The sequence below is a fragment of the Chlorocebus sabaeus genome, chromosome 6 (assembly GCF_047675955.1).
Source record: "Chlorocebus sabaeus isolate Y175 chromosome 6, mChlSab1.0.hap1, whole genome shotgun sequence".
In the NCBI taxonomy this organism is placed as follows: domain Eukaryota; kingdom Metazoa; phylum Chordata; class Mammalia; order Primates; family Cercopithecidae; genus Chlorocebus; species Chlorocebus sabaeus.
Window position 1 is genome coordinate 55628371 of NC_132909.1, and position 23935 is coordinate 55652305.

The window sequence follows — 23935 nt, forward strand, 5'->3', positions numbered from 1 at the left end:
TGGCGGGCGCCTGTAGCCCCAGCTGCTCCGGAGGCTGAGGAGGAGAATGGCGTGAACCCAGGAGGCGGAGCTTGCAGTGAGCCGAGATCGTGCCACTGCACCCCACCCTGGGCGACTGAGCAAACTCCCTCTCAAAAAAAAAAAAAAAAAAAAAAAAAAAATTTTTTTGTCTCACAGTAGTGAGGTAATAATATGAGTTGAGTTAATACTTACAAAGCAATTTGATCAGTGTTCACCCATAGTTAAGTGCTCAGAAGGTACTAATTACTTCTCTGATAAAATTTTCAAATAATGTTTTTAAAATCTGTAAAAATAATATTGTGGTTAAGATGGAGTTGACTTAGTCATCTTGAAAATATATGCTTTTGCTGGGCGCGGTGGCTCAAGCCTGTAATCCCAGCACTTTGGGAGGCGGAGATGGGCGGATCATGAGGTAAGGAGATCGAGACCATCCTGGCTAACATAGTGAAACCCCGTCTCCGCTAAAAAATACAAAAAACTAGCCGGGCCAGGTGGTGGGCGCCTGTAGTCCCAGCTACTTGGGAGGCTGAGGCAGGAGAATGGCGTGAACCCGGGAGGCGGAGCTTGCAGTGAGCTGAGATCCGGCCACTGCACTCCAGCCTGGGCGACAGAGCGAGACTCCGCCTCAAAAAAAAAAAAAAAAAAAAAAAATATATATATATATATATATATGCTTTTATATAATGATCTAAAATCCTACCTCTTATTTTATTTATTTATTTATTCATTTGATGGATATTCTTCAAATACCTACTGTGTGTCAGGCATTGTGCTGAGAATACATTAATAATTAGGTGAACTACCGCAATTACTTTCCCCATAGAGTTCACAGCTTAGAAACATGTGCTGAGGTTGGGTGTGGTGGCTCACACTTAATCCCGCACTTTGGGAGGCCAAGGCAGGCAGATCACCTGAGGTCAGGAATTTGAGACCAGCCTGGCTAACATGGTGAAAGCCCACCTCTACTAAAAATACAAAATATTAGCCGGTCGTGGTGGCGGGCGCCTGTAATCCCAGCTACTCGGGAGGCTGAGGCAGGAGAATGGCTTGAACCCGGGAGGCGGAGCTTGCAGTGAGCTGAGATCCGGCCACTGCACTCCAGCCTGGGCGACAGAGCTACACCCCGCCTCAAAAAAAAAAAAAAAAAAAAAAAGAGGTGGCCACAGATAAAAGTAAATGAATATGTGTGGCCATGTGCTAATAAAACTTTACTTACAAAAATAGATACTGGGCCAGAACTGGCCCAAAGCCACAGATTTCCTAACCCTGCTCAAGGCAGCAATGGAAAGGACTTCAAGCTGGGAATGACAGAAGACACTTCTCAGGTCAACACAAGTTGAAGGTAAAAGTAACTGGAGTGAGAGGAAACTAGCAGCAGAAAGAACAGCAATAGGGCTATGAATAGTCTGAGTGGGAGTTAATAAAAATATGGGCCAGGTGCGGTGGCTCACACCTGTAATCCCAGCACTTTGGGAGGCCGAGGTGGGTGAATCACTAGATCAGGAGTTCAAGACCAGCCTGGCCAACATAGTGAAACCCCGTCTCTACTAAAAATACAAAAAATTAGCCAGGTGTGGTGGTGGTGGCCACGTGTACTCCCAGCTACTCGGGAGGCTGAGGCAGGAGAATTGCTTGAACCCAGGAGGCGACAGTTGCAGTGAGCAGAGATCGCGCCACTGCACTCCAGCCTGGGTGACAGAGGGAGACTCCATCTCAAAAAATAAAATTAAATTAAATTAAAAAATTAAAATATAAACCCTGCTAGAGGAAGTGGGCCAGACTTTAGAATTATTTGTAAGGGGAGTTGGTCAGACTTGAGGCCCAGATAGATGTGGAAGTGGTACATGTGCGAGAAAGCAGAAATAAGGATGAATTAGAGGTTTCCCATTTGGGAGGTTGGGTAGATGGATGGCGAGAAAGAGGAACAGACTTGAAGCAAGAAGTAGAATGAATTCGGTTTTAAATCTGTTAGTTAGAGGTGCTGGTCAGTCACTGGAATTGAGACATACAATAGAAAATTGAAAATAGGAATTTGGAGCCCTGGAGAGATTAGAGCATGAGAAAGGGATATTGGAGTTTTCTACACGAAGGAGACACTTCAAGCTGCAGAAATAATGATCAGAGATACGTAAAATGGATTAAGAATAAAGCTCTGTGGAGGAGGAAGAAGGGGGTAGAGGGAGAAGGAGGAGGAAGAGGAAGAGGGGACGTTGGGACAGGAGGAGGAGGAGAACTCTGCACATAGTCTGTCCATAATCCTCTCCGAGTCCTTGAAGCCATGGTCTCAGAATGGAGGCCACCCTGTAAGGAGGGTCTTCACAGGTGCCAGGCCCTCTGCAAACACATATGAGGTAGGGACCACCAGGATGTAGAAGCCACAATCTCCACATTCCAGGTGGGGACACAGAGGCTTAGAAGTCACACCAGCCTAGTCCACCTTTTAATTGCCAACTATACTTCAAACCAGTCCTTCCTTAAGCCTGAATTCTATTTTCTCTTGAAAATCCCTAGAGCAGTGATTCTCAGCATCTTTGAGGTTGGATCCCTTTGAGAATTTTGTTGAACGCTAAAGCCCTTTTTCCCAGACAAATGTGCATATACACAAAAGTTTGAATAAAACTTCAGTTAATTCAGGGACAGGAAAAGCAAATTCAGGCCAGGTGCGGTGGCTCACGCCTGTAATCTAAAGATTCAGAGGAGGAAGATACACGAGATATATGAGAAGACTCAAAGATAAGCAGGTGAGAATTCCTGGATAGATGAGTGTCCAGGACATCAAAGGATAGGAAGTGCCAACTAGGTTGATCAGCTTCTGCTGAAAGGCAGATGGACGGGCGCGGTGGCTCATGCCTGTAATCCCAGCACTTTGAGAGGCCAAGGCGGGTGGATCACGAGGTCAGGAGTTCCAGACCAGCCTGGCCAATATGGTGAAACTCCGTCTTTACTAAAAATACAAAAATTAGCAGAGTGCGGTGGCACGCACCTGTAATGCCAGCTACTCAGGAGACTGAGGCAGGAGAATTGCTTGAACCTAGGAGGCGGAGGTTGCAGTGAGCCGAGATCGTGCCACTACCCTCTAGCCTAGGCGACAGAGCAAGACTCCATCTCAAAAACAAACAAACAAACAAACAAACAAACAAACCCAGAAATGCCAAGTAGAGAGACCGCTGGATTTGGTAGTTAGGAGGTTATGTTAGTCAGGGTTTCTGGAGACACAGAAATAGTAGGATGTGTGTATATTACTTGATTGGATTTAACTGCTTCGTATTTTTAGTAGAGATGAGGTTTCACCATGTTGGCCAGGCTGGTCTCAAACTCCTGACCTCAGGTGATCCACGCACCTCGGCCTCCCAAAATGCTGGGGATTACAGGCGTAAGCCACTGCACCTAGCCAATAGATGTGTTTTTAAGAGTTTCCACTATGGTCATTTGGAGCTCAGTTCCACCGAGGATCCCCAGGGGGCAGTGTAGAGAACATGTCTTCGTTGTTAGTGGATTCTACCAATTTTTGTTTATTATACATTTGGGGGCTGTTCCCACGACATATATTCCTTGGGTTTCTACCCTGCTCTATGCATGATGTAAACAGACTTCAATAAGTAGCAGAAGTCCTCAGAAAATGTTTAGCCCCCAGGCAAAATGTTATAGGTGCTCAAATAGAAATTCCAGGCAGCATCCAGGAAATGCTACGTGCTGAGCATATAATCAGGTACAGACCACATCTACTGTACACCCCTGACTCTTCTGTTCCCTTCAGGTGCTGTGCTCCGTCATTGCAGGGCTGCTGCACTTCCTCTACCTGGCGTGCTTCACCTGGATGCTCCTGGAAGGGCTGCACCTCTTCCTCACCGTCAGGAACCTCAGGGTGGCCAACTACACCAGCATGGGCAGATTCAAGAAGAGGTTCATGTACCCTGTAGGCTACGGGATCCCAGCTGTGATAATTGCTGTGTCTGCAATAGTCGGACCCCAGAATTATGGAACATTTACTCAGTAAGCATAATGCGTGTCTTTATGATGGTGGTAGCAATGGCCATGGTTCCTGCGTGACTTAAAATCAAAATGTTTTCTTAGTCCATCTTTTCTTTCTTTCTTTTTTTTTTTTTCAGATGGAGTTTTGCTCTGGTTGCCCAGGCTGGAGTACAATGGTGAGGTCTTGGCTCACTGCAACCTCCATCTCCCGGATTCAAGAAGTTATTCTCCTGCCTCAGCTTCCCAAGTAGCTGGGACTACAGGTGCCTGCCACCATGCCTGGCTTATTTTTGTATTTTTAGTGGAGATGGGGTTTCACCATGTTGGCTAGGCTGGTCTCGAACTCCTGACCTCAGGCGATCCACGTGCCTCGGCCTCCCAAGGTGCTGGGATTATAGGCATGAACCTTCGCACTCAGCCCTTAGTCCATCTTTTAATTGCCACTTATACTTCAAACCAGTCCTTCCTTAAGCCTGAATTCTGTTTTCTCTTGAAAATCCCTAGAGCAGTGGTTCTCAGCATCTTTGAGGTTGGATCCTTTTGAGAATTTTATTGAAAGTCAAAGCCCGTTTCCTCAGACAAATGTACATATAAACAAAATTTTGAATACAACTTCAGTTAATTCCGAGACAGGAACATCAGATTCCGGCCAGGCACAGTGACTCACACCTGTAATCCCAGCACTTTGGGAGGCCGAGGTGGGCGGATCACCTGAGGTCAGGAGTTCAAGACCAGCCTGGCCAACGTGGTGAAACCGCAAGTCTACTAAAAATACAAACAATTAGCTGGGTGTGGTGGTGGATGCCTGTAATCCCAGCTACTCAGGAGGCTAAGGCAGGAGAATCGCTTGAACCCAGGAGGCGGAGGTTGCAGTGAGCTGAGATTGCACCATGGCACTCCAGCCTGGACAACAAGAGCAAAACTTCGTGTCAAAAGGAAAAAAAAAAGCAAATTCAGAGCCCCACATTAAGCACCCATGAGCTACATGTTCTCCTGGATTCTGAAAGAGTAGGTGGAATGGGCTGAGATGAATCTCCAAGATGTCAAGAATAACACCAATATTAAAAGTATCAAAGCCCTGTGGTGCATCAAAAATGGTGCTTCCTCTATGCAGCAGCTCATGCCATTCTCACCATGACCCTATGATGTCAGCAGTTTATTTTCTTACGCACAGGACACCTGGGCTTGAGTGCATTTCATAAACTTTTCCAAGGTCAGAGCTGCAAGGTGAGTAAGTCAGAATTTTCAAGGCAATACTCTGAATAGCCATGTTTTATTGCTTCACTAAAGAAGCTTGCAAAACTCAACACACAACACTTAGTTGAAGTAGTTAATATTTTGTTAATGGTGCTTGGGTTAGGAAGTAGGTTGTGCATACACTAAAACATCATGTATGTTGTTTTATCATGTATGTTGTCCCTCTTTTTTTTTTTTTTTTTTTTGCAGTGGAGTCTTGCTCACCTGCCCAGGCTGGAGTGCAGTGGTGTGATCTCGGCTCACTGCAACCACCATCTCCCGGGTTCAAACAATTCTCCCGTCTCAGCCTCCTGAGTAGCTGGGATTACAGGCACCCACTATCATGCCCGGCTAATTTTTGTATTTTTTAGTGGAGATGGGGTTTCACCACGTTGGCCAGGCTGGTCTTGAACTCCAGACCTCAGGTGATCTGCCTGCCTCGGCCTCCCAATGTTGTCCCTCTTAAAGTCAAAGAGATACTTTGTTTCCAGCTTGAACTCTATATCCTGCCAGAATGGTGGAGATAGAATGATAGAGGAGTTGACCAACATTTCCTTTTTTTTTTTTTTTTTTTTTTACAATTTTAGGTACTCCCTTCTGATTTTTTTCTATTATGGGAGATGGGAATTTGGTGTGTGTATTCTTTTAAAATTATACTTTAAGTTCTAGGGTACATGTGCATAACGTGCAGGTTTGTTACATATGTATACATGTGCCATGTTGGTGTGCTGCACCCATTAACTCGTTAATTACATTAGGTATATCTCCTAATGCTATCCCTCCCCCATTCCCCCTCCCCACAATAGGCCCCGGTGTGTGATGTTCCCCAACCTATGTCCAAGTGTTCTCATTGTTCAATTCCCACCTATGAGTGAGAACATGCGGTGTTTGGTTTTCTGTCCTTGGAATAGTTTGCTCAGAATGATGGTTTCCAGCTTCATCCATGTCCTTACAAAGGACATTAACTCATTCTTTTTTATGGCTGCATAGTATTCCATGGTGTATATGTGCCACATTTCCTTAATCCAGTCTATCACTGATGGACATTTGGGTTGCCATTGTGGAAGACAGTGTGGCAATTCCTCAAAGATCTAGAACTAGAAATACCATTTGACCCAGCCATCCCATTACTGGTTATATACCCAAAGGATTATAAATCATGCTGCTATAAAAACACATGCACACATATGTTTATTGCGGCACTATTTACTATAGCAAAGACTTGGAACCAACATTTTCAATAAATGGCCAGATAGTAAATATGTTTGGCTTTGCTGGCCACAGGGTCTCTGAGGTGACTACTCAATGTTGCCCATGTAGTGTGAAAGCAGCATTGACAATATGTAGCTGAATGAGTATGATTGTCTTTCAGTCAAACTTATGAAAGCAAGTAGTGGGCTGGATCTGACCCGTAGGCCATAGTTGGCAACCCTTCGGATAGAACTTAAATTTGGAAGCTTTTCTGCCTACTGAATGTTGGAGATTCAGGCGCTCAACTTCCATTTAAAAATAAGGTATGCCACTTTGGGAGGCCGAGACGGGCGGATCACGAGGTCAGGAGATCGAGACCATCCTGGCTAACCTGGTGAAACCCCGTCTCTACTACAAAATACAAAAAACTAGCCGGGCGACGTGGCGGGCACCTGTAGTCCCAGCTACTCAGGAGGCTGAGGCAGGAGAATGGCAGGAACCCGGGAGGCGGAGCTTGCAGTGAGCCGAGATCGCGCCACTGCACTCCAGCCTGGGCGACAGAGCGAGACTCCGTCTCAAAAAAAAAAAAAAAAAAAAAAAAGGTATGCTACCTTTGCCATCATAAGCCAAGAAAGAATACACATTGTTTGGACAACAGAGTACCTGATGCATGGAATATGCTTAATTACAGTTAGTTTTTATAGCTGTAGTTAAGTTACTGTTTTTACTCTCTCAATATAACAATCATTATCAACTTGCTAACTACATTTATTACCATGAACTCATTGCTAGGAACTGTAGTCAAAAACTTTAAGCACATTATCTTCTTTAATCTTTCCTACAAGTTCTATATGAAAGTAGTGACAAAATTCTGATGAAAAAAAATCAAAGGATATCCAAATAGAGAGATATTCTATGTTCATGGATAAGAAGACTCAACGTTGTCAAGATGGCAGTTCTTCCCAACTTGATCTATAGATCCAACACATTCCAAATCAAAATCCCAGAAAATTATTTTGTGGATATTGACAAATTGATTCTGAAGTTTAGATAAAGGAGGCAAAAAACCTAGAATGGCCGACACTGTTTAGAAGGAGAACAACGAAGATAGAGAACTGACATTCCCTGACTTCAAGCCTCAGTAGAGAGCTACAGTCATCATTTAATCTTTCCAGTACTTTGATCAGCTCTATTATACACTTGAAAAAACTCAGCCTCAGAGCATGCATCTGCGTCAAATGAGAACTCACATCTGACTCCATCTAAAATTCAGGATTCTGAGCGAAGCAACTCCTGGCCCTGTTCAGATCTTGCACCAGGAGCCTGCATTCAAGGTCTCTGCCTTCTCCCAGGGAAGAGGCAGTTAATACTTCTCTCTCTTTCTCAACAGCTGTTGGCTCAAGCCTGATAAAGGATTCATCTGGAGCTTCACGGGGCCAGTGGCAGTCATTATCTTGGTAGGTGATAATTATTTATGGGTGTGCCCGCCTTGGGTTGACCAAGCATATAAAATGTTTTTCTTATCTAAGGGGAAATGAGATGAAGATAAGAAATACAGCCTAATGTGATCAATCCCTCTTCTTCTGTCTTCTGTCTTCACTTTTCTTTCCTTGGATTCCCCCTGGCTCACTTGTTGCTTTGATGTAATAATATCATCTCTCCTGGGACTTCTTTTTCAAAATGCTGTTATTCATTCATTCAACAAATATTTAATGGTTGGCCTCTCTACACAGGATGACTTGGTTTCCTGTTTGCCAGGAACTTTCTGATGACACCCGTTCCCTGGTAGAGACATTAATAGCACCCTTCCACTTTCAAAGTGTCCTGGTTGGAATGATAAATTGTATCGTCACCGAATCAAGCACCAAATGCTACAGGGTATATGCTGTGTGTTGCATGTAATAGACCAGAACATATGGGTGTACCATCTTTATAAAACCTGTGTCTTTTGGGAAAAGATTCTTAGGTCCCCCTGAAATTAGACTGTATAAAATGGCTCCAAAAGAAAATTCCAAGTCACTTTTTTCATGTGGTTCCCACAGATAAACCTGGTGTTCTACTTCCAAATTCTGTGGATTTTGAGAAGCAAACTTTCCTCCCTCAATAAAGAAGTTTCCACCATTCAGGATACCAGGTAAGAGGGCACCAGAATCAGTGGCCCCCACACGTTATTCCTGCGTGATCACTCTTTTGGGAAAGAAAGAACCCACGCAGAAATATGATCTAAATTACCTTGGTATACGATAAAAGGTATGTGAAGGACAATTTATAGAAGAAATAGAAACTCTGATTTTCAGGTAACTTCATTTCCTTATTCAATAAATATTCATGCCGAGTGCGGTGACTCACACTTGTAATCCCAGCACTTAGGGAGGCTGAGGTGACAGGATTGTTTGAGTCTAGCTGCTCAGGACCAGCCTGGCAACATATTGAGACCCCTGTCTCTACAACAAATTTACAAAATTGGCTGTGCATAGTGGCGTGTGTCTGCAGTCCCAGCTATCTGGGAGGCTGCAAAAGGAGAATCACTTGAGTCAGGGAGGTTGAGGCTGCAGTGAGCTATGATCATGTCACTGTGCTCCATCCTGGGCAGCAGAGCGAGACTGTCTCAAAAAAAAAAAGTAAAAGAAGCACTCATCAAGTGCCTCCTTTGTATAACATACTCTTCCAAGAGAATCAGCATCCTCCTCCCACTCCACCAAGAGCCCATATACCTCTGGACTCTGTTTTCTTTCTCTTTTTTTTTTTCTTTCCTTTTTCTTTTTTCTTTTTCTTTTTTTCTTTTTCTTTTTTTTTTTTTTTTTGAGACCGAGTGTCACTCTGTCACCTAGGCACGATCGTGTCCAGTGGCACAATCTCAGCTCACTGCAACCTCCATCTCCCGGGTTCAAGCAATTCTCCTGGGTTCAAGCAATTCTCCTGTTTCAGCCTCCTGAGTAGCTGGGACTACAGGTGCATGCCACCACCCCCGGCTAATTTTTGTATTTTTAGTAGAGATGGGGTTTTACCATGTTGGTCAGGCTGGTCTCGAGCTCCTGACCTCAGACGATCCACCCGCCTCAGCCTCCTAAAGTGCTGAGATTACAGGCATGAGCCACCGCACCTGACCTGGACTCCATTTCTTTGGTTGTAGAAACTCAATTCTCATGGGTACCAATCTACGCTATTAAAAATAATGATGACAAAAACTAATGTTCAATAGAATCTTGATAGATGCTGGACATTTATCAATATTATTTCATGGCGTGCTAATACTTTCAACCCATGGGGTGAATGCTACTAATACCCTCATTGATAATATGAGCCCACAGCTCACCTTACACAAGGGTGGGTAAGGATCTTGCCTTGGTGAGTCATGTGTATGAAAATTAAAAGGACTGTCTGTCTATTTCAAGCCCTGTCTCTAGTCTCCTCTACTTACGAAATCAGTCTGATATTTCTTAGCCTTGGTTTCCTCAATTATTGAGGGTCAAAGTGCCACCCTTCTTGGTGGTTCCCCATTCCCCTATTTCTCAATTCCTTACCCTCTAAGGGCTCACTTCTTCCTTAGAACTGCAAGCAGCAAGCTCCATGTCTGACCTCATCCCCAGCAGCCATGCCCTGTTGCCAACCTCTTCCTCTTGCTGGTGAATAGACAGTTATCCTGTTGTGCTACACTAGGTTAATGCCATACTTTGGGGTAGAGATTAACTATCTCGTCTATTTCTTAAGTAATAAATCCGAGGTTAACACTGACATGGTGGAAACATCGTGCTCTTTCAATAGGAAGGACTTGGATTCTAGAAATTTCAAACATCATGGCAGGAAGGGGAGGCTGGATAAGAGGAGTTGAGAGACTTGTTCCAGATCTGTTAGAAGCCCCCAACCACTTGAGTCCCTTTGCCTCCTAAGCTCCAGAATAAACCATAGTGCTATCGAATCCCATAACTGGCCAGGCACAGTGGTTCACGTCTGTAATCCCAGCACTTTGGGAAGCTGAGGCGGGTGGACCATAAGGTCAAGAGATCGAGACCATCGTGGCCAACATGGCAAAACCCCGTCTTTACTAAAAATACAAAAATTAGCTGGGCGTGGTGGCGGGCACCTGTAGTCCCAGCTACTTGGGAGGCTGAGGCAGGAGAATCGCTTGAACCTGGGAGGCGGAGGTTGCAGTGAGCCGAGATTGCACCACTGCACTCCAGCCTGGGCAACAGAGCAAGACTCCATCTCAAAAAGAAACAAAAATCGCGTATTTATGACTCCCTTTGCCTGCACCTTGGCTCTGTCCTCTTCTCCCTGCAGACTGACTTTCCACAGCTGATGAACAGGGCAGAACCAAAGGGTTCTCAGAGATTCATTCTCCAAGCCTCTTACTTCAAATGCTTAAGACAGAAAATCTGGTTGGCTGGGGGAAAATGGATTGATTGACTCTTTATAGGTCAGGTGTCTACTCTGGGACAACTGGCTATGGTCAGTGGGGATGAAGCCATATGGCACCCTTTAGGTCAAAGAGAAAGTTGTCATGGGAGAATCCTGATATACCAGTGATTATGCTGTCTCCTAAATGTAGACATAGGTAGGTTTTCTGTCATTTCTGTAAGTATATATCTTTCTGTAAGCATAAATGGAAGGAGGACTGGATATAAGAAAAATCACCAAGCTAGATTGCAGTTGTGGAAAACCTAGGAACCAAATCAGGAGCAGGAAGGACTGATTAGCAAGTTTATCACAAACCATAATATGTATTGAGTATTTACTTTGTGCTAGGCATTGTTCTAAGGACTGGAGATAAAGCAGAGAGTAAAACAGACCAAAATCCCTGCCCTCATAGAGTTTATATTCCCAGGGGGTAATGCAAAAAGTAAAAAGTGAAGTCTCATAGACACACACACACACTCACACACACACTCATTAGCTCTCCCAGCCAGCTGCCATCAACAATCCCACTCCATTATATGAAACACAATATTTTTTGTGTGAAGAAATCCAACATTATGTTATGTTCTAAAGTCAGGAATTCACCATTATTCAAAATTTTTAATACAGATTTCTAGAAGGCATTTTCCCATAAATCTTCCAAAAAGTCTAGGCAGAAGACATGCAGATAAATCAAATTATTTTCAGCGCTGGGGAAAAAGCACTATTCTCAGTGATTTGCCATGATTGAAACCATGGGTTCCACTTCATCCTCAAGCTGTGTGACCTTGTTGTATATGTCACTTAACTGCATGAAGCTGTTGTGAGGTTTAAATAAGGGAAAGCATTTAGTTCGCACTAATGTTAACTACACTTGTGGTGAATACCTGGTAAACCGTAGTTATTATTACTTTTATTCCCTGCAGAGCCATGACATTTAAAGCCATTGCTCAGCTATTTATCCTGGGCTGTTCTTGGGGCCTTGGTCTTTTTATGGTTGAAGAAGTAGGGAAGACGATTGGATCAATCTTTGCATACTCATTCACTATCATCAACACTCTTCAGGGAGCATTGCTGTTTGTGGTACACTGTCTCCTTAATCGCCAGGTAAGACTACTTATTTTGTCTGTCATCAGCCTAGTCCCAAAGTCTAATTGAATGGTTGTTCACATTCTCACTCTTCTCTGACCTTTTATAATTGTATTTTGGGGTTGTCTTGATTTGAGGATGAGGGTTTAGGTGTTGCTGGGGTATGCTATATCCTGTGGGTTTCATCTGTTTAGCATCATATCTCTGAAGAGCATGGATCAGTCAGGATAAGATGGATTATGCTGCAATAACAAATAGCCCCTTGCCTCCCACACTCAGTCTTAGCAACTTACAACAATAAATGTTTATTTCTTGCTTGTGCTACATAAGTACATCATCTTTCCTCTGGGGTGCAGGCTGAAGGTATGACCTCTTTGGGACATTGATGGTTTCATGGCACAGGAAAAGGAGATTGTGAGAAAGCTCAGCTTAGCTCTCTTAAAGCTTCTACCTAATAGTGATGCACCTCTGTTCTGCTCTCATTTAATTGGTCAAAGCAAGTCACATGGCCATACCTCAGTTCACCAAGAAGGGGATGAATAATCCTCCTGTAGTGAGGGGCACTACAGGAAGTGATGCTGAAATATGTGGTACAATCTACCACAAACTCAAAAAGACTTCAAGTCTAATCCCAGTTCCTCCACTGAGTAGGTGGCTGTGTGACTCTGGGTAAACTGCCTATCCTTTCTGAGTATCATCTGTAGTTTTCTCATCTGCAGATGCGGTGATGCCTTCATTACAGGGTTGAATATTTAAATGAATCAGTGCAATCTCCTAGCATAGTCCTTAGTACACATTAGGATCTCAGTGAGTGTTGTTATTTCAATTTTACTCTCCATAGAAAATTAGGACCAGTTCTCCTGGCATTTTCCCTTTGCTGTTGAATAAAACTACAAGCAGTTAAGATGCTAGTGACAAAATGCTATCTTAACATGTCATTAATTTCTCTTCAATCTTTTAATGCCTTAATGCTTGGTACTTCTCACTCACAGAAGAAGTAAAATCAGTTTTAGAATGTTAAGGAGGTTAGAGAAAGGCAATTCTTGGAATCATGGAGGATGGGTGAGTGTAATGGCTAGCGTCAGGGCTCTCAATAAAGATGACAAGATTTTGAGTCCTGGCTGTGTGACCTTGGGCAAGTCAATTTACCTGCAAGAGTCTCAACTTCTTCATCTTTAATTGTGGGTAGGAGAAATGTCTTTCTCACTCCATTTATGTAAGAATTAAATGATATATTGCATATACAGTGTATTGAATATAGTTAGTGTTCAACAAATGGTGACCTTCACCATCATATAATCACCAACACTCCCACCATTATCATCTAACCATCATCACCATAGTCACTTTTATCATTACCACCATTATCATCTTTATCATAATCACCTTCACCATCACCACCTTCATTACCTTTATCACACCTTCATCATCTTTACTATTATCACCATCACCATCATCACCATTACCATAACCTTCAATATCACCCTTATCATCATCACTAGCATCACCACCACCTTTATCATCACTTTCACCATCACCTTCATCACCATCTTCATGATCATCACCATCACCATCATCACCATTACCATCACCTTCATCATCATCACCTTCACATTACTTTCATCAGCATCACTATCACCACCGTCACCATGACCTTCATCATCACCTTCACTACCATCACCTTCATCATCACCATCATCACCTTCATCATGATCATTTTCATCATCATCACCATCATCACCATTACTTTTACCATTGTCCATTCCATTATCATCAACTTCATCATCATCACCTTTCACCATTATCATCACTATCACCTTCATTATCATCATCTTCATTATCATCACCCTCACCATCATCACCATTACCATCCCCTTCACCATCATCAATTTCATTACCTTTATCACCTTCATCATCACCGTCATCACCATTACCATCACCTTCATCATCACCATCATCATCTTAATTACCTTCATTACCACCACCACCAACAGTCACCTTCATCACCATCATCATCATCATCATCATCTACTGAGTCCTATAGTGACTGATATTTAATACACACCTTTTTTACAACTGAGAAGTTTGAGTTTAAATAAAATGAATCAACATAAGCATGGCCAAGATTATATGGAAAACTAGAAAGAGAGTAGGGCTTGGTGTCTTTATCTTTAACCTCCCATTTTAGGATTCTTTCTCCTAAACTGAGCCCTGGATGTAACATGGACCTCTCTACTCAAATTTCCAGGTGCGAATGGAATACAAAAAATGGTTTAGTGGGATGAGGAAAGGAGTAGAAACTGAAAGCACTGAGATGTCTCGCTCTACTACCCAAACCAAAACGGTAAGATCAGCCCTTTCTGAGTTCCTTATTGGAACCCAACATCTCATGCCTCTGGAAGCTTCCTGGTTCTTTGATCTGAAAGAAAAGAGAAATTGCATTAGGTTCCTGTATTATGCAGCTGAAGTTTCTGGGTATTGAGACCAAAACCAGAACCAACCCTTCCTTCCTTCCTTTCTTTCTTCTTTCCTTGCTTCCTTCTTTCCTTCTTTCCTTCTTTTTCTCTCTTTTTTTCTTGCTCTCTCTCAGTCTCTTTCTCTCCCTCACTCCTGGTTTCCCTTTCCTTCCTTACATTTTATTTCTTTCTCACTCTCTTTTTCACTATCTCTCTTTGTCACTCCCTTCCTCCTTCTCTCTCTTTTCTGACTCTCTGATCCATTCTTTCTATCCCTCCCTCCTTCTCTTCCTCTCTCTTTTCATTTCTTCCTTCAACAAATATCCAAAGGATATTTAACATTTTAAAAAATTTATTAACTACACTCATTTAACAAATATTTATTGTCCGGCACTGTTTAGGTGCCGGAGAACCATCAGTGGACACATTGACAGTAGTCCTTGACCTCACAGCGCTAACATTCTAGTTGGGTGAGGGGACTGACAACAGACCTCAAAAAGTGAATTTTATGATATGTTACAAAGTGATAAATGCTTCAGAAAAAAATAGAGCAATGGAGAGCAGCCAGGAATGACAGGGTGGGAGGATTCCAGTTTTAAATAAGGTGACTACAAGAAGTTGGCACTTGACCAAAAATTTGAAGGCTGTGTATGATAAAAACGACCTCTGGTTTGTGAAATTATCTAGATTTGGAGGACTAGAAAGAGACTTTTGGTCAGAAACCGCAGATTCCTGAGTGCTGTGACTCATGAAACTGGGTTTGCCCCTAGAGGGCAGCCTAAATGCTAAGACCATGGAGCTGTTGCAAAGATATGAGCTTTATTTGGGACAGAGAGCTTCTTAGCTAGGGTAGCACCTCTCATCGTGAGGATTAAATGATGTCAAATAAGCACGTAGAAGGCTGCCTGGCACCACACGAAGCCCCTGCAAATGTTTGTGAAAAGATAAAATAAAATAACCATTATTAGATGGTGGAGCTTTTTTGGAGGAGGGTGGGAAGTTGTAATGTCAGATATTGAGCTTTGGACCTTACAGAAATCCTAGCTTGTCATCTCCGGGCAGGTTAGAAGTTTTAGTTAATTTCTGAGGTATTACATTCTCTTTCACCTTTTCTCCTTATTATCTTTCCCCTAAGTAGGAAGAAGTGGGGAAGTCCTCAGAATTCATTCATAAAGGAGACACTCCATCATCATCTGCAGTTTCAAGCAAGCAACCACAGCCACAGGTTCATCTTGTCTCTGTTGATTGGCTAAAGATGAACTGACCTGGCAAATGCCATGGCAATGACCCGGAAGTTATCACTGCTTTCCGTTTGTCTACGGCGCCCCTGTGGTCACACACAGATTGGACAAATGCTACTATTTCTAGCTTTCCTGTGAAAAGTCCAGGCTCACTCACCTATTTTGGCTTTTTATCTTCATAGAAAGAACAAGACATTTGGGAGAATTCTTAGATCCGGAGTCCAATAGTGTGGCACATGCAATGAAGTGTCTGAAGGATGCATTTTAAAGATGGTGGGCGGGAGAAGTGGATTTTCTTCTTGCAGCTACTGCCGCCTTGCCAGAAAATCACTAACTGGAATCTGGATTCAGCTCATAGTTCCCTTTCTGGCCTCTCTGCTGTATTTTATGCTCCCAAAGATCTTACATCGTCACTCCACATTCACATAATTCAGCAATTTCCATGCGGTTCAATATTAAAGAGGGTGTTGCATTTCGCAATACAAAAAGGTATCATCATTTCAGCTTAGGGGCGCATTGTCATTGGACAGGCTCTTTTGTCCAAGACACTGGCATTTTCTCCATTTTCTTTGCCTGAGACTGTTTTTTTTTTTTTTTTTTTTGGACAGAGTTTTGCACTTGTTGCCCAGGCTGGAATGCAGTGGTGCCATCTCGGTTCACTGCAACCTCCGCTTCCTGGGTTCAAGAGATTCTCCTGCCTCAGCCTCCTGAGTAGCTGGGATTACAGGCGGCTGCCACAACACCTGGCTCATTTTTTGTATTTTTAGTAGAGACAGGGTTTCACCATTGTTGACCAGGCTAGTCTTGAACTCCTGACCTCAGGAGATCCACCCACCTTGGCCTCCCAAAGTGCTGGGATTACAGGCGTGAGCCACCGAGCCCGGCCTGCCTGAGACTTCTCGAACCTGCATGTACACATGGATTAAAGATCATTTTGTTTTCTTAGTGTCTTCTTGAACATATCGCAGTACAAATGTCCAGAAACAAAAACTGTGGGGCATTCAGACTCATTTTTTCATTTTACCATTTCTAATTACTTTTGCAAGGTTACTGGGTTTTAGGTATGGGTTTCAGCACATTAATAAATGTGTAGATGATTGTTATGACAGAATAGCTCCAAAAAGATTTTAAATGCTAATGACAATGTTAAAATAGGCAAGAATCATCATCATTTATTTGAAGAAATTTCAAACCAGGTGCGGTGGCTCATGCCTGTAATCCCAGCACTTTGGGAGGCTGAGGTAGGAGGATTGCTTGAGGCCAGGAGTTTGAGACGCCCTGGAAAACACAGTGAAACCCCATATCTACAAACAATTTATGAAATTAGCTAAGCATAGTGGTGCGTTCCTGTAATCCCCACTACACAGGAGGCTGAGGCAGTAGGATTGCTTGAGCCCCAGGAATTCGAGGCTGTAGTGAGCTATGATTGCACCACTGCATTCCAGCCTGGGAGGCCATGATACTCTGTCTTAAAAAAAAAAAAAAAAGAAAAAGAAAAAAAAAAGAAAATCATGTGAGGTCTTCTTTTGGGGTTGCAGACAAAGGGTTGAGGACTTTTCTGCTTAATTAACGCAAATGTCTCCTCCATCGATGTAAACAGAGTAGTGTACATCCACTCCACCTGCTGGCTTTGAAGTCATGTAATTCCTCTGGAAAAGAAAAAATGTAGGGATATTCACATGGTTGCAAAATGTGTGCATGCTGCGCAACTTTTTGTTTTGCATAATTTCAAATTTACATGAATAAAGGCTGCATAAAATGCGATCTTCCTGGGCAGCTGACAAACCCTTGCGCCAAATTCCTACTCATGTTGCTATTGCTCTCTGGTCCTTGGCGGTTGAAGAAAGACAGAAAAAATAAGCCATGTATTGTAGGTGCTGCAGGTCTGAATTCAGACTCCTCTATTGGCCATTTTCCCTCCCTTCCAACTTGAAGGCTTCCTTCCTTCCTTCCTTCCTTCCTTCCTTCCTTCCTTCCTTCCTTCCTTCCTTCCTTCCTTCCTTCCCTCCCTCTCTCTCTCTCTTTCTCCTTCCTTCCTTCCTTCCATCTTTTTCTTTTCTTTTCTTTTCTTTTCTTCTCTCTCTCTCTCTCTCTCTTTTCTTTTCTTTCTTTCTCTCTTGTTTTTTTTTTGTTTTGTTTTTGTGGAGTTTCACTCTTGCTGCCCAGGCTGGAGTGCAATGGCGCAATCTCGGCTCACCGCAACCTATGCCTCCCAGGTTCAAGTGATTCTCCTGCCTCAGCCTCCCGAGTACCTTGGATTACAGGCATACACCACCATGCCCACCCAGCTAATTTTGTATTTTTAGTAGAGATGGAGTTTCTCCATGTTGGCCAGGCTGATCTCGAACTCCTGACCTGAGGTGATCCACCTGCCTCAGCCTCTCAAAGTGCTGAGATTACAGGCGTGAGCCACCGTGCCCGGTAGGCTCCTTTCTTTCCTGCCTCTCTCATTCTTTTCCACTCTTTTTAAGAGCCAGTCCGGCTTCTGCTTCCTTCAAAATCAATTTCTTATTCAGGCTTTCAAATAAATCCATCTTTTTTTCTTTTTTATTTTTTGAGATGGAGTCTTGCTGTGTGGCTAGGCTGGAGTGCAATGACACCATCTCGGCTCACTGCAACGTACGCCTTCCGGGTTCAAGCAATTCTCCTGCCTCAGGCTCCAGAGTATCTGGGACTACAGGCATGTGCCAGCATGCCCAGCTAATTTTTCTATTTTTAGTAGAGACAGAGTTTCACCATGTTGGCCAGGTTGGTCTTGAACTCCTGACCTCGTGATCCACCCGCGTCAGCCTGTCAGCCTCCTAAAGTGCTGGGATTACAGGTGTGAGCCACTGCACCTGGCCAAGTAAGTCCATCTTTTAAACTCAATTTATTCAGGCCTGTACGACATGACTTACCCCTCCACGTGGTGTGCTGTTTCACAAATGATGTTGTGTGTGTGTGTAAATCATGCCTCCCTGAATTATAAAATTTGTGAAGGCAAGAATGGCAGAGATGATACGTTAAATATTCTTGGCCTCCACCTAATCATTATATCTCAAATTCTACACTATTGATATTTTGGGCTGAATAATTATTTATGTATTTATTTCAAATGGAGTCTCACTCTGTTGCCCAGGCTGGAGTACAGTGGCGCAATCTTGGCTCACTGCAACCTCCGCCTCCCAAGAGATTCTCCTGCCTCAGCCTCCTGCTGAATAGCTGGGACTACAGGCACACGCCACCATGCCTGGCTAATTTTTGTATTTTTAGTAGAGAGAGGGTTTTACCATGTTGGCCAGGATGGTCTCAATCTCTTGACCTTGTGATCTGCCTGCCTCAGCCTCCCAAAGTGCTGGGATTACAGGTGTGAGCCATCATGCCGGCTGATAATTTCTTATTTGTAAGGGGTCATTCTTTGCATTGTAGGGTGTTTAGAAGCAGATTGGCCTGTATTCAGTAGGTGCCAGTGACACTTCCCCACCAGTCATGACAATCAAAAATGCCTCCAGAGGGGGAGTGCGGTGCCTTACACCTGTAATCCTAGCACTTTGGGAGACTGAGGTGGGTAGATCACTTGAGACCAGGAGTTCGAAGCCAGCCTGGCCAACATGGTGAAATCCTGTCTCTACTAAAAATACAAAAAAAATTAGCTGGGTGCAGTGGCTCACGTTTGTAATCCCAGCTATTCAGGAGGCTGAGGTGGGAGGATTGCTTGAACCCAGGAGGCAGAGGCTGCAGTGAGTCAAGATCGTGCCACTGCACTGCAGCCTGGGCTACAGAGTAGCCGCTTCCTAATTTCCTTTTCTGCCCCCATCCCCTTCTCCAGGAAGTTGGCTTCAGCTGAACAGGAAGTGCTCCATCTGGGAGGTGACACACGGCCCTACCATTGTCGGGGCAACATAGCCAATAATTGACTGACACAGGCATAAACAAGGCTGGGGCCCTTGACTCAAAGTGAGACCAACTCTGAGGTATGACTCATGCTCCATATATATACATATATATATGTATATACGTGTGTGTGTGTGTGTGTGTATATATATATTTTTTTGAGACAGGGTCTCGCTCTGTCACACAGGCTGGAGTGCAGTGGTGCAGTCTCGGCTCACTGCAAGCTCTGCCTCCTGGGTTCATGCCATTCTCCTACCTCAGCCTCCTGAGTAGCTGGGACTACAGGTGCCTGCCACCACGCCCGGCTACTTTTTTGTATTTTTAGTAGGGACGGGGTTTCACCGTGTTAGCCAGGATGGTCTCGATCTCCTGACCTCGTGATCTTCCCACCTCGGCCTCCTGAAGTGCTGGAATTACAGGCGTGAGCCACCGCGCCTATCCAAATTACTATATTTCTAATGGCTACTTTTACATTTATTTTATTTTAAATTTTTATCTATTTATTTATTTAGAGACCGGTTATGAGACTGGCTAATGTTTGTATTTTGGGTAGAAACGGGGTTTTGCCATGTTGCCCAGGCTGATCTTGAACTCCTGGGCTCAAGTCATTCACCCACCTCAGCCTCCCAAAGTGCTAGGATTACAAGCATGAACCACCATGCCCGGCCTGTAATGGTTTATTTTTTACAGTTTGGGAAAGTTTTGGCAGCTTTTGTACAGTGAAAAATGTTTGTTTTAATCAAACACTAAGGGGAACATATAAATTTCTTCCCACTTATAACCTACTGCTAATTTTAAAGGCACTTACATAGTAGAGTGTTAAAATTTTAGCTCAAAGATATTCATTACAGTATTGTTTATAGTGCTGAAAATTTAGAAATGATACAAACTGGGATTAAATACTTTATGACACATGAACACCCCAGATTACCATGAAGACCTTCAAAAAAAGAAAAAAAAAGAAGTTTTAAAATATTTGGGGCTAGGTGCAGTGGCTCATGCCTGTAATCCCAGCATTTTGAGAGGCTGAAGCAGGAGGACTGCTTGAGCTCAGGAGTTCGAGTACAGCCTGGGTAACATAATGAGACCACCCCTCGATCCCATTTCTATAAAACTTTTTTTAAAAATTAGCCAGGCATACGAAGTGGCGGGCGCCTGTAGTCCCAGCTACACGGGAGGCTGAGGCAGGAGAATGGCGTGAACCCGGGAGGCGGAGCTTGCAGTGAGCCGAGATCCGGCCACTGCACTCCCGCCCGGGCGACAGAGCGAGACTCCATCTCAAAAAAAAAATAAATAAATAAATAAATAAATAAATAAAAAATAAAAATTAGCCAGGCATAGTAGTGGGCACCTGTAGCTCCAGCTACTAGGCTGAGGTGGAAGGATCACTTGAGTGCAGGATTTTGAAGCATAGTGAGCTATGACTGTGCCGACTGCACTGCAGCCTGGGTGAAAGAGTGAGATCTGTCACTAAATAATAATAATAATTGGCTGGGCGCAGTGGCTCATGCCTGTAATCCCAGCACTTTGGGAGGCCGAGGTGGGCAGATCACCTGAGGTCAGGAGTTCAAGACCAGCCTGGTCAACATGATGAAACCCCGTCTCTACTAAAAACACAAAAATTAGCCAGGTGTGGTGGTAGTTGCCTGTGATCCCAGATACTCGGGAGGCTGAGGCAGGAGAATCGTTTGCATCCGGGAGGCAGAGGTTGCAGTGAGCCAAGATCATGCCACTACACTCTGGTTTGGGCAACAGAGTGAGACTCTTGTCAAAAAAAAAAAAAAAAATTAAGGATGGGTAGAGATAACTGTGACAGAGCAAATCCTAAATCCTAGCCAAGTCATTAGATAGTTTCTAGAAAAAAGGGAGGTCTTGGTTACCTGAAGGACCCCAGAAAACCAAAGCACTTTCCAAAGGGTGTTGTCATCAAGTGCTTCAACCCTCCAGGAAGCGTTAGAGTTCTGCTACATCAAATGTCCCCCTACTTACCAACATAATTCTTTTTAAATGTTTGTGCCAAAGTAGCTTATCTGTCTATGCACCATCTTGGTTCCCTGGGACTCTTATTATAGTTTTACTGACCATTTCTTTAAAATCACGAAGAGTCTTTGTCCTAGGGTAAATCAGTCAGGCAACAAATCATTTATTTTTTATTTTTATTCTTATTTTGTTTTTGAGACAGAGTCTCGCTCTGTCACCCAGGCTGGAGTGCGGTGGCGCGATCTTGGCTTACTGCAGCTCCACCTCCCAGGTTCACGCCATTCTCCTGCCTCAGCCTCCCGAGTAGCTGGGACTACAGGCGCCACCACCATGCCCGGCTAATTTTTCTATTTTTTAGTAGAGACAGGGTTTCACCATGTTAGCCAGGATGGTCTCGATCTCCTGACCTTGTGATCCACCCGCCTCGGCCTCCCAAAGCGCTGGGATTGACCGGCTGACAAATCATTTATTGAGAGGTCCTCTGCGTCCGGCCTGTGATAGGCGCTAGCGGGGCATGCTTAGAACCATGCACCAACGAGGGTGGGAGAAAACAAAACGGTCGCCAGATGTTCTTGGTCATGCCATTGAATTGGGGTCTGTTCTCAAAAACTTTGGAACTCAAGGAGTTGCAGAGCACAGAAGATAAAATGATCATTTGGAGCAGAAACCCCTGATTCTCATCAGTGCATACAACCCTGGGAAGATGGCCCCAAACATTCTTCCCCAGAGAGTTCTGGGGCTGGTGGGATCCTCATTTCCATGTCAAGCTGCGAAGAGAAGATTTCAGGGTAGGCTCCTGCAGGAAACTACTGTCCTCAACTGTTGCTCCATAGCATATTTGAAAGCAAGAAAGGGCTTTAACCCTGTGAGAGAGAAAAGAATTTCTTCAGAGTCTGCAGCGGGATTAATGCAAACGTGATTCCAAGGGTCATGTCTACAGGGGCAGGAGTATTAAAAATACAGTAACAAAGACTAGAAGGATACACATTAAAATGATAAATGCGATTGTCCCTAGTGTGACAGGCACAGCTGGAAAACCCAAAAGCCATTCTCCACCTCCTCAGCATTGATAGCGCCCATGTTGGACTTCAGAAAGTCAAACAGCTGTTGGTTCGGATTTTTTTGCCCATATGAGTGGTCACGTGATACACTTCTGACCAACCAGGTAAAGGGAAATCTGAGAATTTTCTGAGTTTTTCTTTACTGTTAAAGACAGAGACATGAAAGAAGGGCTTTCTGGTCCTGCCCATCCCTCTTCTTCTTGACTGGAACATAGTCATGATGTCTGGAGCTGTGGCAACCGTATTGCAACCATGAAAATACAATAAAATGTCAACATGCTGATGGTGGAATGGAAAATGGGAAAACCTAGATTCTTAGTTTAGAGCTTTTACAACACCACTAAGCATAGAACCAGCAACACCAGCAATATTACCAACACCTAACTCTGGACTTCTCTTCTTGCAAGGAAAATCATTCCCTATTTAATTAAGCCACTGGATCTAAGGTGCTTGCATCCAAAAATATGACTCACTGGGCTCTTTATGTGGTAGGATAATGGGACATTTTAATTTTATTTGTTTTCAATGCATACAACTGTTTTCTAAAATGTTCTATACCTATACTGTCTTTTTCATTAAAACTATAGCAAACCGTATTATGTTTAAAAACTTACTACCAAGAGAATATGTCATCCGTGATTTGGACAATTTTTCCAGTAGGGGATTCCTGTGGCTTATTCTGAAATCACCAAACTTAACCTTGATGACATTCAGTTTCCTCATAATGAAAACAGACCAATGATACCTACCTCACTGGACTTTTGCAAGGCTTAACACTGAGATCCTGCTACGTCCTAGGCACTCTTCCAACCCCATTGCATACCAGTTCATCTAATATTTAGTACAACCTTCCAAGGTAAGGATTACCATTATCCCCATTTTATCAGTGAGGAAACTAAGTTATTGAATTATTATTTACTCAGGAAATATTCACCAAGAACTTACTGTGTGCTAGACAGCATTTCAGGGGCATGGAAAACATTGTTGAAAAAAAATAAGACATTCTAGTGGGAAAATCAACTTTGCCTCCATTTGCATATTCATTCTAATATTTCGATACTCCTGAAAATCTGCATATATAAATACGCTATCCATAATACATAAAAATTTCTCTATATAAATATATATGTGAAGATATCTATATTTATTTAATTAATTTTGTTTTGAGATGGAGTTTCACTCTTTTTGCCTGGGCTGGAGTGCAATGGCGCAATCTCTGCTCCCTGCAACCTCCACCTCCTGGGTTCAAGCCATTCTCCTGCCTCGGCCTCACGAGCAGCTGGGATTACAGGTGCCTGCCACCACGCCTGGCTAATTTTGTATTTTTAGTAGAGATGGGGGTTTTCACCATGTTGGCCAGGCTGGTCTCAAACTCCTGACCTCAGGTAATCTGCCCACCTCGGCCTCCCAAAGTGCTGGG

General features: G+C 43.5%; 2 protein-coding genes across 4 annotated transcripts in view; one reads left to right on the forward strand and one right to left on the reverse strand.

Moving 5' to 3' along the window:
• Nucleotides 1-17362, forward strand: part of LOC103234345 (putative adhesion G protein-coupled receptor E4P) — a 45885-nt gene extending 28523 nt beyond the window's left edge. The window contains exons 12-17 of one of the 2 annotated variants that reach the window (XM_037994377.2): nucleotides 3779-4014; nucleotides 7811-7877; nucleotides 8463-8554; nucleotides 11742-11922; nucleotides 14153-14248; nucleotides 15499-17362. In XM_037994377.2, coding sequence (XP_037850305.2) covers nucleotides 3779-4014; nucleotides 7811-7877; nucleotides 8463-8554; nucleotides 11742-11922; nucleotides 14153-14248; nucleotides 15499-15624 — 798 coding nt within the window. In that variant the 3' untranslated portion in view covers nucleotides 15625-17362. Of the gene's footprint in view, nucleotides 1-3778; nucleotides 4015-7810; nucleotides 7878-8462; nucleotides 8555-11741; nucleotides 11923-14152; nucleotides 14733-15498 lie in introns of those variants that run through there. The other variant, XM_073017048.1, reaches the window with a different exon arrangement.
• Nucleotides 17363-21287: 3925 nt separating this feature from the next.
• The window catches only part of ADGRE1 (adhesion G protein-coupled receptor E1), a 58710-nt gene continuing 56062 nt past the window's right edge, over nucleotides 21288-23935 (reverse strand). For both annotated transcript variants that reach the window (XM_073017050.1, XM_073017049.1), the window contains one exon: nucleotides 21288-22317. In XM_073017050.1, the coding sequence (XP_072873151.1) occupies nucleotides 22312-22317 (6 nt within the window). In that variant the 3' untranslated portion in view covers nucleotides 21288-22311. The remainder of the gene's footprint in view (nucleotides 22318-23935) is intronic.